The 15,043-nt window shown below is 59.0% G+C and overlaps 1 protein-coding gene across 1 annotated transcript in view; it reads right to left on the reverse strand.

The window, feature by feature from the left end:
* SLC6A3 (solute carrier family 6 member 3) overlaps positions 1-5,795 on the reverse strand; it is a 36,902-nt gene extending 31,107 nt beyond the window's left edge. The window contains exons 1-3 of the mRNA XM_079918192.1: positions 5,682-5,795; positions 3,487-3,806; positions 2,213-2,344 (exon numbers count right to left, since the gene is read on the reverse strand). Coding sequence (XP_079774318.1) covers positions 2,213-2,344; positions 3,487-3,772 — 418 coding nt within the window. The 5' untranslated portion in view covers positions 3,773-3,806; positions 5,682-5,795. The remainder of the gene's footprint in view (positions 1-2,212; positions 2,345-3,486; positions 3,807-5,681) is intronic.
* Positions 5,796-15,043: the final 9,248 nt, after the last annotated feature.

Consider the following 15,043-nt stretch of genomic DNA (forward strand, 5'->3'; position numbering starts at 1 on the left):
CCCGGATGCGCCAATCGCCCATTGGAGGACCTGCAGCCCCATGATGACCGTTTGGGGCATTTTAACTGATGTCTTCGTTTATCATGTGTTCCCCCTACTTGATGACACATGAAAGTACGTGCAATTTTATTAGTTAAACTTTTTTTTAAGACAAGGAAGGAAAGGAAGACGTGTATCAGGGTATCCAGGACAGCACGGTTTGCCTCACCTCACTCAAGGAGCGATGCCGACCTCCCGTCCAATGGGCATCCTATGGAGAAACTTAACCTGAATGAGCAGGTGATCACCTGCTAGGGATCGTAGCTTCGTTAGTATCAAACCATTCAAGGTGTCTCTTCTTCACACATAGAAGTTCTTGCGTTGATTCTCTGATCTGCAACAAACAGCCCTGTGCTGATAACACAAGGATTCCAAGGCTCGACGGCTGACGTCCTGTGATGTGCGATTTCCCCAAATCTCCAGCCCGCGGGCGCTGCAGGTGCTTCTCCGTGTGGCCTCACTGGCCCCGCACAGCCCTCCAGGAGGATGAGTTTCCAGACCTGGGAGGCAGGAGCGTGGATGGGCCGTGGCGTGGAGTAGAGCTCGGAGCCAGCTGGCGTCTGCCCGGGTCTCCAGGCTCTGAGGCCAGGCCGTGCTGACGGCCCCGCAGCTGCACGCGTAACTTCCCCGTGGAGGGGCTGACACTCTCGCTGTGCGAGTCGGATGTTCTGCAGTAACCAAATTCTTCCGGCTTAACTAGTCCTTCGAGACCCCTGGAGACCCCTCATTGACGTTCTACAAACTGCAGTGTAGAGATTCACTTTGGCAGTTTTGTTGGAGAAAATTCTTCTTCTGGTAGGACACACGCTGGAAATGTGCTTCTGTCTGCGGGCCTGCAGCCCTGGGGTCAGCGTCCTTTTTCTCGGGAAAGAGGCCGAAGTAAACGTGTCGCACAGCCGGCGTCCTTCCCTGGCGCCCCCAGGACGGTCACTTGACGGCGGACCCGCCTCATGTCCGACCCGGCACCTTCGTGCTGTGTAACTACCGACTGCTGCGCAGCCCATCGCGGGAGATGCTGGCTGCCCGGCAGGCCCGGAGGACAGGATGAACTCACGCGTCCTGAAGTGTCAGGGTGGAATCGCCGCCCCTGACAGTATCGGCCCTGCCCGCAGACACCGGCCGTGCCCTCGACCTGCCCGGCTCTGAAGAGGCGCCCGCAGTCTCAGCTTCCTGCGCTTCCGCCCTCGGGAACCCCGAGCGCACCAGAGGCCGTGCCAGTGACTTACTTAAGCTTTGACTGCTGTGAGCAAATCCTGCTAAGGGGACGCCCAGCACTGGCACCTGAACCCAGAGCAGCTGCCTCGCCCTGCAGAGGCGTGTGGGGTGAGCTGGGCCAGGGGTTCCCTGCAGCTGCATGGCTGGGTGAGCTGTGCATCATCTAGCCTAGGAGAAAGGGGCTCATGCCTTAGGGTTCACCCAGCAGGCCATCGAAAGGAAGAACTCCACCACAGATGGTAGATAGATCGTGCTGTGGGTTGGGTCGTGGCCTCCAAGGTTCATTTGTTGACGTTTTCCCCAGTATTTCAGAATGTGACCTTATTTGGAGGCAGGGTCTTTACAGAGGTGGGCCCTAGTGCAGTGTGACTGATGTCCCTGTAAAAAGGGAAGTTTGGATGGAGAGACACACATGCAGGGAGGATGTGAAGACCCAGGGAGAAGACAGCCGCCCACGACCCAAGGAGTGAGGCCTGGAGCAGCGCCCCCGCTCCAGCCCTCAGAAGGAATCAACCTCACCAGCGCCTTGAGTTTGGACTTCAGAACTTCGAGACAACAAACATCTATTATTTAAGCCACTCAGTTTGCAGCACTCCGTAAGGCAGCCCTAGCAAACTAATACAGATGCAGAGGCAGATGAATGACAGATCATAGGCGACGGACGGCAGACCCAGAGCTAGGAGTGTGCTTTATCTTTTCTAGTATTTTAGCAGTTTGACAAAACAGCACTACGCATCCATTGCAGGCTGGCCTCACCTGGGAACAAGCAGACACACGCAAATCCTTAGTCATTACAGAGCTTTAAAGTGGGCCCAACATTAAAAGGATGTGTCCACGTGCCTAGACACCCAGCAAAGCAGGACTGAACGCACACAGCTGGGGTTGACTTGCTCAGAATCGCTCCAGGCTTGCCCTGGTCCACACCGCGCCGGGTGCAAGGGGCCCTCCCCGCCGTTACCTTTCAGGATAGGGCAGATCTTCCAGACGCCGGCAGCGCCCTCCCTGTTGAACTGCCCGAGGGCCAGCTCCATGTAGAAAAGCGGCATACCGGCAATGACCATGAAGAGCAGGTAGGGGACCAGGAAGGCACCTGGGGGACACGACAGCGTGTTCAGCCTGCGGCCGAGGACGGGCTGGCCTGTTGTCATTGGGGCGACGGCTCGGCCGTCCCAGCCGACCACGTGTGTCCTGGGCACGACCCTTGTCATCCGTCTCCTGTCCCTGTTTCTCCCTGAAGCTCCCTGCAGGCAGGGGCGGTGAGCTTCCTGCCTCCATGCCTGGCCCCCGCTGTCCAAGACTCCGGTCAGCTCCCTCCCCAAGTCACGGGTCAGCCCACGTCGTGGCTTTGCTCCTGGGCGCCGTCCCTTCCCCACCTGCGCGGCAGGGCCTGCCCTGTGTCCCCCTGCCCCCCTCCTGAGCCGTGAATCCTCGGGATGTGACCCTGCCCGGCCCCTGGCATGTGGAGCCTCCCTCCATCGGGGCTGCAGCCTCGCTCAGGGCACAGAGTTCAGGCCCCGCAGGCTCAGCCTCCTTAAGCCCTCTGGCTCCCCCTCAGATAAGGGCTTTGTCTCGGCTCTCTTCCAGGGAGGGCGGGGGAGACAGGGAGACCCCAGAGTGATGCCTGTCTTGGGGCAACTTCTGTACCTGCTTAGGTCTCCAGTGGGGTGCCAAAACGCCGACCCACGCCCAGGCACCCTGGAAGGCCCTCCCCAAGGAAGCCTGCCGAAGCCCCAAGTGTGGGGCATGGAGTGACCCCTGACAGGGGCTGGCAGAGTCGGGGGACTCACGGGAAACAGGCACCAACCTGTTCTCAGCTCGAATTTTCGTGGTGACCCTGGCCCATCTCTTAGTTTTCTGCCTCAAGCCCACACACGGGAGTTCTGGGACCGGCTGTGCAGGGGGAGGGGGACGGGCACACTCCCAGGGCATCTTTGGTGCTGTCAACGGCCACGGGCCTCTGCATGCTTGTAAACACGGGTTAAATCAGCCAAAGATACCACTCTCTGGGCCTTGGAGAATTTTCTTTTCCAAAGTGAAAGTCACCTTTGGAAACAGAAAGCGGAGCCACGGTGCCTCTGACCACTCGCTCGGGGACCCTGCCTTCCTGGCCTCAGCATCAGCTCCAGGACATTCATCTGGGGAAACTGCGCCCCACTTACGCCGCATTCCTCCAGATGCCAGCCGTGTGGCCCTGGCTGGCAGGAGGGCGCGGGGGAGGGGGGACGCACTCACCCCCGCCATTTTTGTAGCACAGGTAAGGGAACCGCCAGACGTTGGCCAGGTCCACAGCGAAGCCAATCACCGAGAGGAGGAAGTCGGCCTTCTTGCTCCAGGTCTCCCGATCCTGGGCCTGCGCGGGGCTCTGCGGGGGGTTGAGGAGGGTGGAGTTCGTGAGCTGCATCCCATTCTGTTCCTTGACCAGGACGAGTTCCACCGCCTTCGGGCCGGTGGCATTGGCCTCCTTCGCTGTGGCCACCACGGAAGACATCAGTGCCACAGAGCACCTGCTCTTACTCATGGCCTCCTGGACTCAGAGCTTCCTCCCTCTTGGTCTACAACCAGCATGAAAGAGAAACACACAGGGATGCACTGATTTAGTAGCCGGATCACGGTGCACCCGGTGGCCTGAGCACAGATCTGAGGCATTTCCAGCCATTTTGGGGGGGCAGAGCAAATGCACTCCAAGCACCCAGGAGGACACAGCCAGGGTTGAGGACAGTAGGAGATGAGCTGCCTTCCTCGTGGGGCTGGGAGACGGGCCGTGGAGACCTCAGGACAGACTCTGCTCCACTCCCCCCTTCCCACGCACCCCTCTCCATTCCCATCCAAGTGCAAGGCTGTGTCCTCTCTAATTTAGTAATAATGCAAGATGCTACCTCCGCACTCCCCACATGGCCAGGGAGTAACTGGCAGCACCCCTACAGCCTGGACGCTCAGCACCCCACAACCCTGCACCCCTGCCCCATGTCGACAACCTTCAGATACGACAGTGCACATACATTCTTTATACTCAGAGACCAAAGGCAAAAGCAAAATTCTAAAACCAGAGTCAGCCACGGGAATTCAAAGTTTCAAAGGAACGATGACAAGAGTTTCCTTCAAGGAATGGCCGCACATTTCACGTCCACCTGTGGCCACACCTGGAAGGGCTGGGCAGGGACAAGAGCTCCCGGTCAGGTAAATCCTTCCAGCCAGGATTTACCTGGGGGTTTACAGGACTAGCTCCTGCACGTAGTAGCTTTACCAGGGAAATCATCTCCAGGTTACCTTCTTGAAACTCTGGGTAACATAATCAAGGAGAACAGAAGGAATTACACACAGTGCGTAACACAGAAATTACGCGGCCCTCGAGGCCCAGGGCAGCTTCAAATATGACTTCTTCTGGCATTTGGATGTTTCAACTGCAGACGCTTGCACGTGTACACGTACACACACACACACACACACACACACACACACACACACTCTGAAGCAGCGGGTAGCAGGATGGTAGTGGTAAAGGGGTTATTTTCCTCTGCACCCAAGTTTGAACAGAAACCCACAACACGTCATCGTATGCACCACGTCTCTGTGACAAACACAACAGCACATTCCTGAGATGAATGAAAAGGGACAGAAGGGACTCGGGGGTGGGGAGAAGCGGGAGGGACGGGCCTGCAGCGGGGTCCAGCGGAGAGGGCCGGGCAGGCTCCAGATCCCGGCCGGTTTGCTCTGACAGCGGCCCTCGCAGGCGCATCGGGGACCACCTGCCAGGGAGACCCCGGCTCTGCATTTGGGGTGAGCTCACCCCACCCCTGAAGCCCCGGCCTCAGAGGCCAGGTTTGGGTACAGAAAGCGAATGTGGTGCTTAGAAAGTGTGATTCTGCACCGAGAACAGAAACAGAGCCGCAGTCCGACCCTACAGCCTGGACGCTCAGCACCCCACAACCCTGCACCCCTGCCCCACCTTAAAAGTCAAAGACTAAGCCCTGTGAGAAGAAGCGATGGCTGAGAAAATCACCACTACTGGCTCTGGGGGCCGCTTGCCCAGGTGCCCCCAACCCCGGGCAGGTCTGGTTCAGCAGGGAGGGGTCAGCGCCTCAGGGAAGCCGGGACAGCCGGCCCCTGCCCCGTCTCTCCGAGCCTGGGGCAGGATGGGGCCAGGGGCCACGGGGGCGCACATCAGCCCCGTGCCCGCTCCGGGGCTCGCACCTCTCGGCCACCTCACCTTAAGATCGCCAACGGCACTGTCGCGGCGCTGTGCACCCCAACTGTTGGCGACTTTTGGAGACGCCGCAGCCTGCGGGACACGGCGCTCCCCGACGGTGCTCGCCCCGGCCCGGCGCCCCCCGGCCGCAGCCTTCGGGTTCAGAGGCGGGAGCGGAGCGCCCGGAGGAGGCGCAGGGGCACCTGTGCGGGGAGCGGGCCACGGGGCGGCCCGGCCTCACCTGTGCGCCCCAGCCGCGACTCTGCTGGGGTCCTGACACCGAGCGTCCACGGAAGCTCCCGCTCGGGTTCCGCTGCGCTCCGGGCTCTTATCTTGTCGCCGGGACCCGCCCCGCCGGCCACCGGGGGCGCTCACCCGCCCTGGCTCCGCCTCCGTGCCGCCCCGGGTGGGCGGAGGACGAGCCCGGACGCGCCCCCGAGCCCCGCCCCCCAGGACCCGACCGCCGGCGCCAGTCAGCGGCCAGCAGCGCGCTCTGCCCGAGGCCTCGCGCGTCCCGGAACCTGGGGCGAGTGGCAGCAGGGTCCCTTCTGGGTCCCAGGCCTCGCAGGACCGAGACGGGCGGTTTTCTGTCTCCTTCCACTCGAGCTTGCGCCCCCCGGGGCTGCCCCGCGCATCTGCCTGGGGCGGGGCTCCCCTGGCCCACCCGCCGCTCCGCCCGGGGAGGAAGCTGGGCGGCGGGCGCGCGGGGCACAGCGCGGGATCCCGCGGGGCCGAGCCGGGTCTTGCCTCCCTCCCCCTCTCCTGCCCACTCTCCCTCTTTCCGCCGCTGCCGCAGGGGCCGCCTTCCCGATGCTGCACCGACCCCTCTCCCCAGACGTCGGTTCCGTCCGTTCCTCCCGCCGCGGCCGCCCATCCCGAGGTCTGGCGCCCTGGGGGCATCACCTCCACCAGCCGGTCCCACTCGAGTTGGGCCGGCCTGGGGGCAGGGGTCCTGCGTCTGGCGTTTGGGGTCCTGTGGGCGTCCCTAGCCGGGCCGCGGAGACCCCGCCCGGGTCTCTGCCTTCTCTCCTCCGGTCTTGTGCCCCGGCCGCGAGGTACCCGATCCTCGCCCGGATCCGGGCTGCGGGGACGCGGGTCCTTCTGTGGCCCGAGAGCCGACCCCTCGCAGGACCCAGTGTCCGCGCGCGTCAAGCAAGGAGCGAAGCGTCGTCGCGCTTTGCCCACATGGAGAGCGAATCGACTGGAACCAAGGGGCTCGAGTCACACTCGCATCGGAACACGATTTCCAGGGACAGCCCGGAAAGCCACAGCTGTCGATACTGGCTCAGGACGGACTGATTCGGAATCATTGCTGAGATGACCCCCAGCAAGACTGCACGTTCATGACGCGGAGGAATGGAGTCCCCAGACCACCAAGCAGGCCCAGGACCCCCAGGTGCAGGACAGCATCAAGGTAGGTGGCACCCTGGCTCTGCACATGGTGGAGGCCCTGGTGACCCAAGCCTGGGCCGTAACCCTCCCCTCCCCACTCCGTGTGAGCTTTGATTTTCCTGCCCTGCGCTGGCCGCAGAGGGGCGTCCACGCCAGCTGCTCTCCACCCTGTCTGGGCCGTATGTCCCTCCTCGGCGGTGCCGCAGAAGCAGTGACCCTGTACAGGGGCCCGCAGAGCACCCTGGCTCATCTCACTGCCCCTCCGGCAGCCTCCCCACCAGGGGCTGGTGCCCGGGACAGGGCTGGTACCTGGTACCGGGGAAGCACCGGCAGGGGCTGCTCTTCCAGGCAGGACTGGGACCCGTGGAAGAGCCCACGACTCAGGGTCCCGGCTTCCGCTGGCTATGCTAACAGAAACGCCACAGGTGGGGCAGCTTACGCACAGGGAAGTGTTGGCTGGAAGTCAAGTCCTCGCACGGCGGAAGTGCTCTGGAACCACCTTTATAAGAGCACTGGGGCCACTCATGAGGGCTCAGCCCGTGACCTGACCACCTCCCAGAGGCCCGACTCCTAGGACCATCGCACGGGCGTTAGGGTTTCAGCATGAATTCTGGGGACGCAGTTCATTCCGTACACCCGGGGAGGGGCAGGGATTTCAGAAGATGGTGATGTGCCGCCTTGAATCTGTAATCAGTGGCCATCACAGCAGGCGGGCTCTCCCCACAGATGCTCCACAATGGGTTTCAAGAAAGAGGAGTGATCCTAGGTTTGGGCCTAATGGGCAGGGTCACAGGAACACAGAGCAGAGCCAGTGAGCTCAGCAGTGTATGTTAAAAGCACACATACTAGGGCTTCCCTGGTGGCGCAGTGGTTGAGAGTCCACCTGCCGATGCAGGGGACGCGGGTTCGTGCCCCGATCTGGGAGGATCCCACATGCCGCGGAGCGGCTGGGCCCGTGAGCCATGGCCGCTGAGCCTGCGCGTCCGGAGCCTGTGCTCAGCAACGGGAGAGGCCACAACAGTGAGAGGCCCGCGTACCACACACACAAAAAAAGCACACATACTAGATGGAAACACCTGGGAAGCAGAGCAAACTCTGCCGGGGCTGGGGAGGTGGGAGCAGCTGTGGCTCAAGCCCAACAGCGAACCTGCACCGAGGAGAAGAGTCCTGCGTGCGTCCAGGAGCACCCCCCCCCCGCCCCACCCGCCCCTCTCTTCTAACGGTGACGCAGGATGAGGAGCCCGGGTGCTCTGGAGCAGAATGACGTGGGAGCTGGGCCTGCAGCCTGGCCGCAGAAGACAGAGCAGGCAGCTGCCCGGCTCCTGTGCACCTGCAACGTCCCCGGCAGGGTCCCCCGTGTCGGCACCCGCATCGTCCCCGGCAGGGTCCCCCCCCCGTCGGCACCTGCATCGTCCCCGGCAGGGCCCTCCCTGTCGGCACCTGCATCGTCCCCGGCAGGGCCCCCCCCATCGGCACCTGCATCGTCCCCGGCAGGGCCCCCCTGTCGGCACCTGCATCGTCCCCGGCAGGGCCCCCCCCGTCGGCACCTGCATCGTCCCCGGCAGGGCCCCCCCCATCGGCACCTGCATCGTCCCCGGCAGGGCCCCCCTGTCGGCACCTGCATCGTCCCCGGCAGGGCCCCCCCCGTCGGCACCTGCATCGTCCCCGGCAGGGTCCCCCCTGTCGGCACCTGCATCGTCCCCGGCAGGGCACCCCTGTCGGCACCTGCATCGTCCCCGGCAGGGCCCCCCCCGTCGGCACCTGCATCGTCCCCGGCAGGGTCCCCCCTGTCGGCACCTGCATCGTCCCCGGCAGGGCACCCCTGTCGGCACCTGCATCGTCCCCGGCAGGGTCCCCCCTGTCGGCACCTCCATCGTCCCCGGCAGCGCTCCCCGCGTCGGCACCTCCATCGTCCCCGGCAGGGTCCTCCCTGTCGGCACCTGCATCGTCCCCGGCAGGGCCTGCCCCCCCGTCGGCACCTGCATCGTCCCCGGCAGGCCCCCCCCCCACTGTCGGCACCTCCATCGTCCCCGGCAGGATTCTCCCTGTCGGCACCTGCATCGTCCCCGGCAGGGCCCCCCTGTCAGCACCTGCATCGTCCCCGGCAGGGTCCTCCCTGTCGGCACCTGCATCGTCCCCGGCAGGGCCCCCCCCGTCGGCACCTGCATCGTCCCCGGCAGGGCCCCCCCGTCGGCACCTGCATTGTCCCCGGCAGGGCCCCCCCTGTCAGCACCTGCATCGTCCCCGGCAGGGTCCTCCCTGTCGGCACCTGCATCGTCCCCGGCAGGGCCCCCCCTGTCGGCACCTGCATTGTCCCCGGCAGGGTCCCCCCCCCACCGTCGGCACCTCCATCGTCCCCGGCAGGGCCCCCCCTGTCGGCACCTGTGCGGGTGGAACCTGTGGGGTTAGAGCTGATTAGACGGCGGCCTTCGCGTGCTTGGAGCTTTGCCCAAGGTTTATTATTGGCGTGGCTGCTGTTGGCTCAGAGCCCTGATGGACGAAGTATCTCAGAGTATCGTCCTGCTGAGCCTCAGGGCATGCGCTCGCTGTCTGCTGTGGACCCGTTGCAGCCGCAGAGCCCGTGGGGGGGCCCAGGGGAGAGCCCGGGGCTCTGGCTGCCAGCTGCTGCCCCCAGAGCAGCTCTGCCCCAATGGTGACACCCATCTGGGTGCCGCCAACCGAGGAGTTCACTGCTGGACGTTGCCCTGTGTCCTGTCTCGAGCAGCCTGCTTCACCCTGACTTGGAAGGCAGTGTGGGTGCTCCCCCGACGGGGGGCCCATCCACGGGAGGACAAAGGCCACGCGCTGACGTCAAGGCCTTCGAGGTTCCCGAGAGGCTGGAGCCATGGTGGATAAACGCAGAGTTCTATCCGCGCTTCAGAAAGCCACCTGCAGGTGAGGCCGGGGTAGTGGTGCCCGGTGAGCACAGCAGTCCAACAGCAGAGGGGAGGTGCTTCTTCATCCCTAGATGCACGTCCGTCAGGAGGTGCCTGGCTGGAGGGCCGCCACCCCGAAGCTCTGTTAGGAAGAGCTGGAGAGCTCAGGTGGCACCACACTGGTGATGGGGTCGGTCCCCGGCTGGGTTTTAAGGGTGATTGCCGTAACTGATGGGGTGGCTTAAACGACAGAATAGCGTCCTCTCTGTTCTGGAGCCAGAAGGCTGAGATCAGGGCGTCGGCAGGGCTGCCTCCTTTCGAGGACTGAGGGGGAGTCAGTTCCAGGCCCCCCTCCAGCTTCTGGGGTTTGCTGGCATCCCTGGCGTCGTTGGCTTGTAGAAGCGTCGCCCCATCTCCGCCTTCACGCTCACATGGTGTTCTCTGTGTGTGCACGTGTGTGTGTGTCTGTGTCACGTTGGATCGGGGCCGGACCTAATGGTCCGTTTTAGCTTGGTTACCTCCGCAAAGACCTCAGCTCCAATTAAGGCCACATTCCGAGGTCCTGGGGCTTAGAATTTCACAATCTGAATCTGGGGGCACAGTTCAACCCACAACAAAGAAGAACCTTATCAGGGCCATTCTCGAGGGGAGCAGCTGAGAACATGTCCGAGCCTCCTGACACGTGGTCCCAGCAGCTCAGGCTAGTTTAATCTGGACGCGCAAAGCCTTGGAGGGGGAGGAGTGCGGTGCAGGAGAGCTGGCTTCAGGCGTCCTGCTGCTTCCAGGGAAGAAGGGACTCTCGGGGGCGGTGCCAACAGAGGGTGGGAGAAGATGCCCTGCTCAGGCACTGGCAGGGCCCTTGGGGCTCAGTTCAGGCCTCGCTCCCTCTGGCTTTGCTTTAGACGTAAGGGGCCAAGCAGAACCGTGGTGCTTGGACCCTACTGGGCACTGGGCTCGGAGCCCATGGGAGCACCTCTGCTACAGCCCCCTCGCCCTTTCTGACCCTACGCTGCTGCAGGCATCGACACCAGACCAGGATGCCGGGCTCCAGGTGGCCGGACGAGGCCTCGCCCCAAGTTCACAGGTCACACGACGTCCGTGAGGTGGCCCAGCCTCCGTCCTCCCCTCTGCTTGCTGACCACCCTCACACGGTGCGAAAGGGACCGAAATGACGATCGCTTCCGGCAGCGACCCTCAGGGCAGCGCCGGGCTCTGCTCAGCGGCCTTCTGCGCTCAGAGGGTCCTGGCCACCCTGGCCTGGCGTCTCCTCACCGAGGGACAAAGGGCAGCGAGCAGACGGAAAGAAAAGCCGCCAGCAGCCTGGGAGCGCCCCCGGGCACTCCATCCTGCTGTGGCCATCTGTCCGGATAGATGCTTGGACCCTGCACCCCAAGCTCCCACGTGCCGAGGCTGGAGCCTAGGACTGCGCTTCCCGAAGGGCTTCCGTCCGGCCAGCTCAGGGTCTGCGTTGGGAAGACCGGCCAAGCCCGCAGGGGCAGCTGCAGAGACGGAGGCGGAGGCCCGTGGGCGGGCCTGCTTCCCAAGTTATTCATGGGGTTCATTTTGAGGGGAGCGCAGAGCAGGCGGCACTGGCAAGAGGGGGCTGTGACCTAGCGCAGCTCCCAAGTCACCCGCGTAAACCCTGGCCCGCACCCAAAGCAAGGATTCTGGGTCTCACCCTCAGAGACTCTGAGTCAGCAGGTCTGAGGTGGGACCTGGGGACCTGCATTCCTAACAACTTCTCGGGGGATGCCACTGCTGCTGGTTGTGGGGCCACACTCTGAGAAACACTGACCTGGCCGGACCCATGGGGCGTGGAAGATTCTGGAAGATAGAGATGCAGCGTGGAGCCCCTGGCAGCCCCTGCAGGGACTCAGTGCAAACACTTGGAGTTTTGGAGAATAACCAAACAGTCTTCTGAAAAGCCTTATGCTCCGTTTGAATTATATACCGCTGAGCCGTAGTAGAAACTCAAAGAAACTCAGTTAGCCTATAAGCTGAGCTGCCTGGCATAAATTAACCAGCCAACCCATGAAGTTTGGTACAGACAGCAATTTGCTATCACCAAGTGGAGGCAACATACACGCTTTCAGGCTCGGGCGGGTGCTGCAGACACAAGTAAGCTGCAGGAACAGGTGCCCCCCTTGCTGCGCCGGTATCACCCCGTTAACCCGTACCTGGGCTCCACGGGCGTTTCTTATGACCATCTGACTGCGGAAACATGGATCCCACAGTGTACCGATCCCACCGGGGAGTGGAAGGCTGCGCTCGGAAGACACAGGGAAATCTTCCCAGTGGGCAGATACCTGAGCAGTGCACAGGGCTGTACCTTAGCCAGGAAGAAGACAGTCAGAGGTACGGGTCTCAGTGATTCTTACACATTGGCTAGTGTTTGGTTGTGTGATAAGAGAGTTCAAAGAAAATCGGGAAATTGATGACCTTTATCTGCAGATGACGTAATCACCTATGGAGACAATCTTAATGAATCTGCAAAACAGAAGCTAGAATTAACAAGTGAATTTAGAAGGTCACAGGATACACAGAAATCAGTTGTATTTCTACATGCCAGCAGGAAACAACTATAAAGTAAAATGTAAAATAATTTCATCTACAACAGTATCCGAAACAAAATGCTTAGGCATAAAATGCGTGCGTGCGAGACGTGAATGTTGAAATCTAGACACAGCTGAAGAACTAAAAGGGCCGGAGGAAGTGGAGTGGTAAGACCATGTCCGTGATCTAAAGGCTCAGTATCATTAAGATGTTAATTTCTTCCCAAACTGACTATAGATTGACCCAGTTCCAACCAAAATTCTAACTGGCTCTTTTGAACAGCTCAACCAGTTGGTTCTAAAATGCATAGGGACCCAGAGTAGCCAAAACAATGCCGAAAAAGAACGAGATTGGAGGACAAAGGAAACTTTGTAATCCCACCGTCTGCACAAAACTTAACTGTATTTTCTGTCATTATTTTGCCATTTGTGTCCTCGCTCTACAGACAGATTTATTGGGGGTTAATCGACATACCATAAACAGTGCGGGTCTCAAGTGCACCATTTGGGAGGCCGTTTACGTGGCCACGGGACACGAGCGCCAAGAGGATAATGTTCATCACACTCGGACAGTCGTCGCGCTCCTGCGTATCCATCTTTATCCGCCCCATCCAGGCAACCGCTCGTCCGACAGCTGTAGATTCCTTTTTTCTTCCTAGGATTTTATATAAGTGGAACCTACAGTAAGGACTGTTTTTTGGTCTCTTCCTCCCACGCAGCATGTTTGAGCTGAATCTGTGTTGTTACACGAATCCGTGAATTCCTTTTCGTTGCTGAGTAGTATTCCATCGTATAGATAGAGCATATCATCTATTCATCCATTCGCCTGCTGATGGACGTTTGACTCTTACAAATAAAAGCCCTGTGAACACTTGTGCACGAGTCTCTGTGTGGACATGTGCTTTCATCTCTCTTGAGTTAAGCGCTTGGTTGTGGAATGGCTGGGTCATTTGGTTGATGTGTGTTTAACTGTTTTCAAAAACTGTCAGGTTGTTTTGTAAAGTGGTGATACTGTTTGACATTTCCAAGAACAGTGCAAGAGTTTCCATTGCTCCAGGTCCTTGGCAACACTTAGAATGGCCGGTCTTTTAAATCTTAGCCATTCTAATAAGTGTGCAGTAGTATCTCATTACCGTTTACATTGGCATTTCTCTAATGACTAAGTGTTTCAGCAGTCCTTCATGTGTGTGGTTGCCATCAGTATCACTTCTTGTCAAGTGGACGTTCAAATCTTCTGCACATTTGGGTTGTTTGTTTGTTATATTATTATTGAGTTTTGAGGGTTCTTTACATATTCTGGATACAAGTCCTTTATCAGGTGCTTTGTAAATATCTTTCCCAATCTTGGATTGCCTTTTCATTCTCTTAATAGAGTCTTTTGAAGAACAGAAGTTATTAATTTTGATGAAGCCCAACTTATCAAATTTTTTAATGAATCCTGCTTTTAGTGCCGTGTCTGAGAAATTTTTACTTAACCCAAGATCACAAAAATTTTCACAAAAAAAGTTTTCCTCTAAGAGTTTTAAAATTTTAGGTTCTACCCTCATGAATAAGATCCACTTAAAATTACCGTGGTGTAAAGTATAGATCAGTTTCGTACCCTTGTCCTATTGGTCATTGGGAGAGAAGTGTTGAAACCTTGAGGCACAGCCATGGGGGCTGGTCTTATAGTCCTTGTGGTTCTGCTGTCTTTGCATGGTTCATGTGGAAGCTCTCTTAGGGTTGCCATGGCCTCCTGGGAGCTGAATCCTTACGTGAAATGACCTCTCTTACACCCACTGACCACTTGGGCTCTGAGATCAACGTTTGCCCTACCTTCTTTGGATGGAGTTGGCACTGTCCTCTTCCTTTTGGCCCTTTGGTGTCCGGGTAAAGTGTGCTTCTTGCAGGCCTCTTGTGGTTGGTTCTTGCTTTTACATCCAATCTGACGATTTCTGCTGACTGATTGGGGTGTTTGACCATTTACGTTTAATGTAGTGCTGATACAGTTGGGTTAAATCTACCATCTGCTACACTGTGCCCTCTGTCCCCCTTTACCACCGTTCCTGCTGTCCTTCAGACTGAGGAGTTTTCAAGTCCCACGTTCTGCTTCCCCTGTTGGACTCGTAGCCGTATCTCTTTGCTGTGTCATTTTCGTGTCACCTTCCAGTGGCATCACACTGCTGTACATGTCATTAGGACGGACCTGGGGCCACTTCTAGTCACCCCTCCCGGCCTCTGTGCCATTGTCACCTATGTGCTATGAACCCCAGAATGCATTGTCAGTTTTACTTTAGATACTCAGTCATCCTTTACAGAGGTTTAAATGATGAGAAACAAGTGTTTCTATTACCCACATGATTCCAGCTCTGAGCCTCCTCAGGCCTCTGTGTGGATCGAGATCTCAGAATGGAATCACTTTCCTTCTGCTGTAAGGACTTACTTTCACACACTGTGTAGTGAGGTCTGCCAGCCAGTGACAAATTCTTTTAGCTTTTGTGTCTAAAAACATTTTTATTTCTCTGTTGTGAAAGCTGTTTTTGCCGAGTGAAGAATTCTGGGCTGACCGTGTTCTTTTTCTTTGCGTAGTTTATGGACGTGGCTTCTGTCGTTCTGATGAAGAATCTGCTCTGTGCACACGGTCGTTGCCGTGTCCTTTTCCTCTGGTGGCTGACCTTCTCTTTATCGTCTGTTTTAAGCGTTCGATTACGATGCTCCTGGTGTGTTTCCTCCATGGCGCCTGTGCTTGGAATTCATTGAGCTCCTTGGACCCAGGGGTTTATAGTCTGTACTGAATTTGGGAA

The sequence above is a fragment of the Stenella coeruleoalba genome, assembly GCF_951394435.1.
Source record: "Stenella coeruleoalba genome assembly, chromosome: 3".
Classification (NCBI taxonomy): domain Eukaryota; kingdom Metazoa; phylum Chordata; class Mammalia; order Artiodactyla; family Delphinidae; genus Stenella; species Stenella coeruleoalba.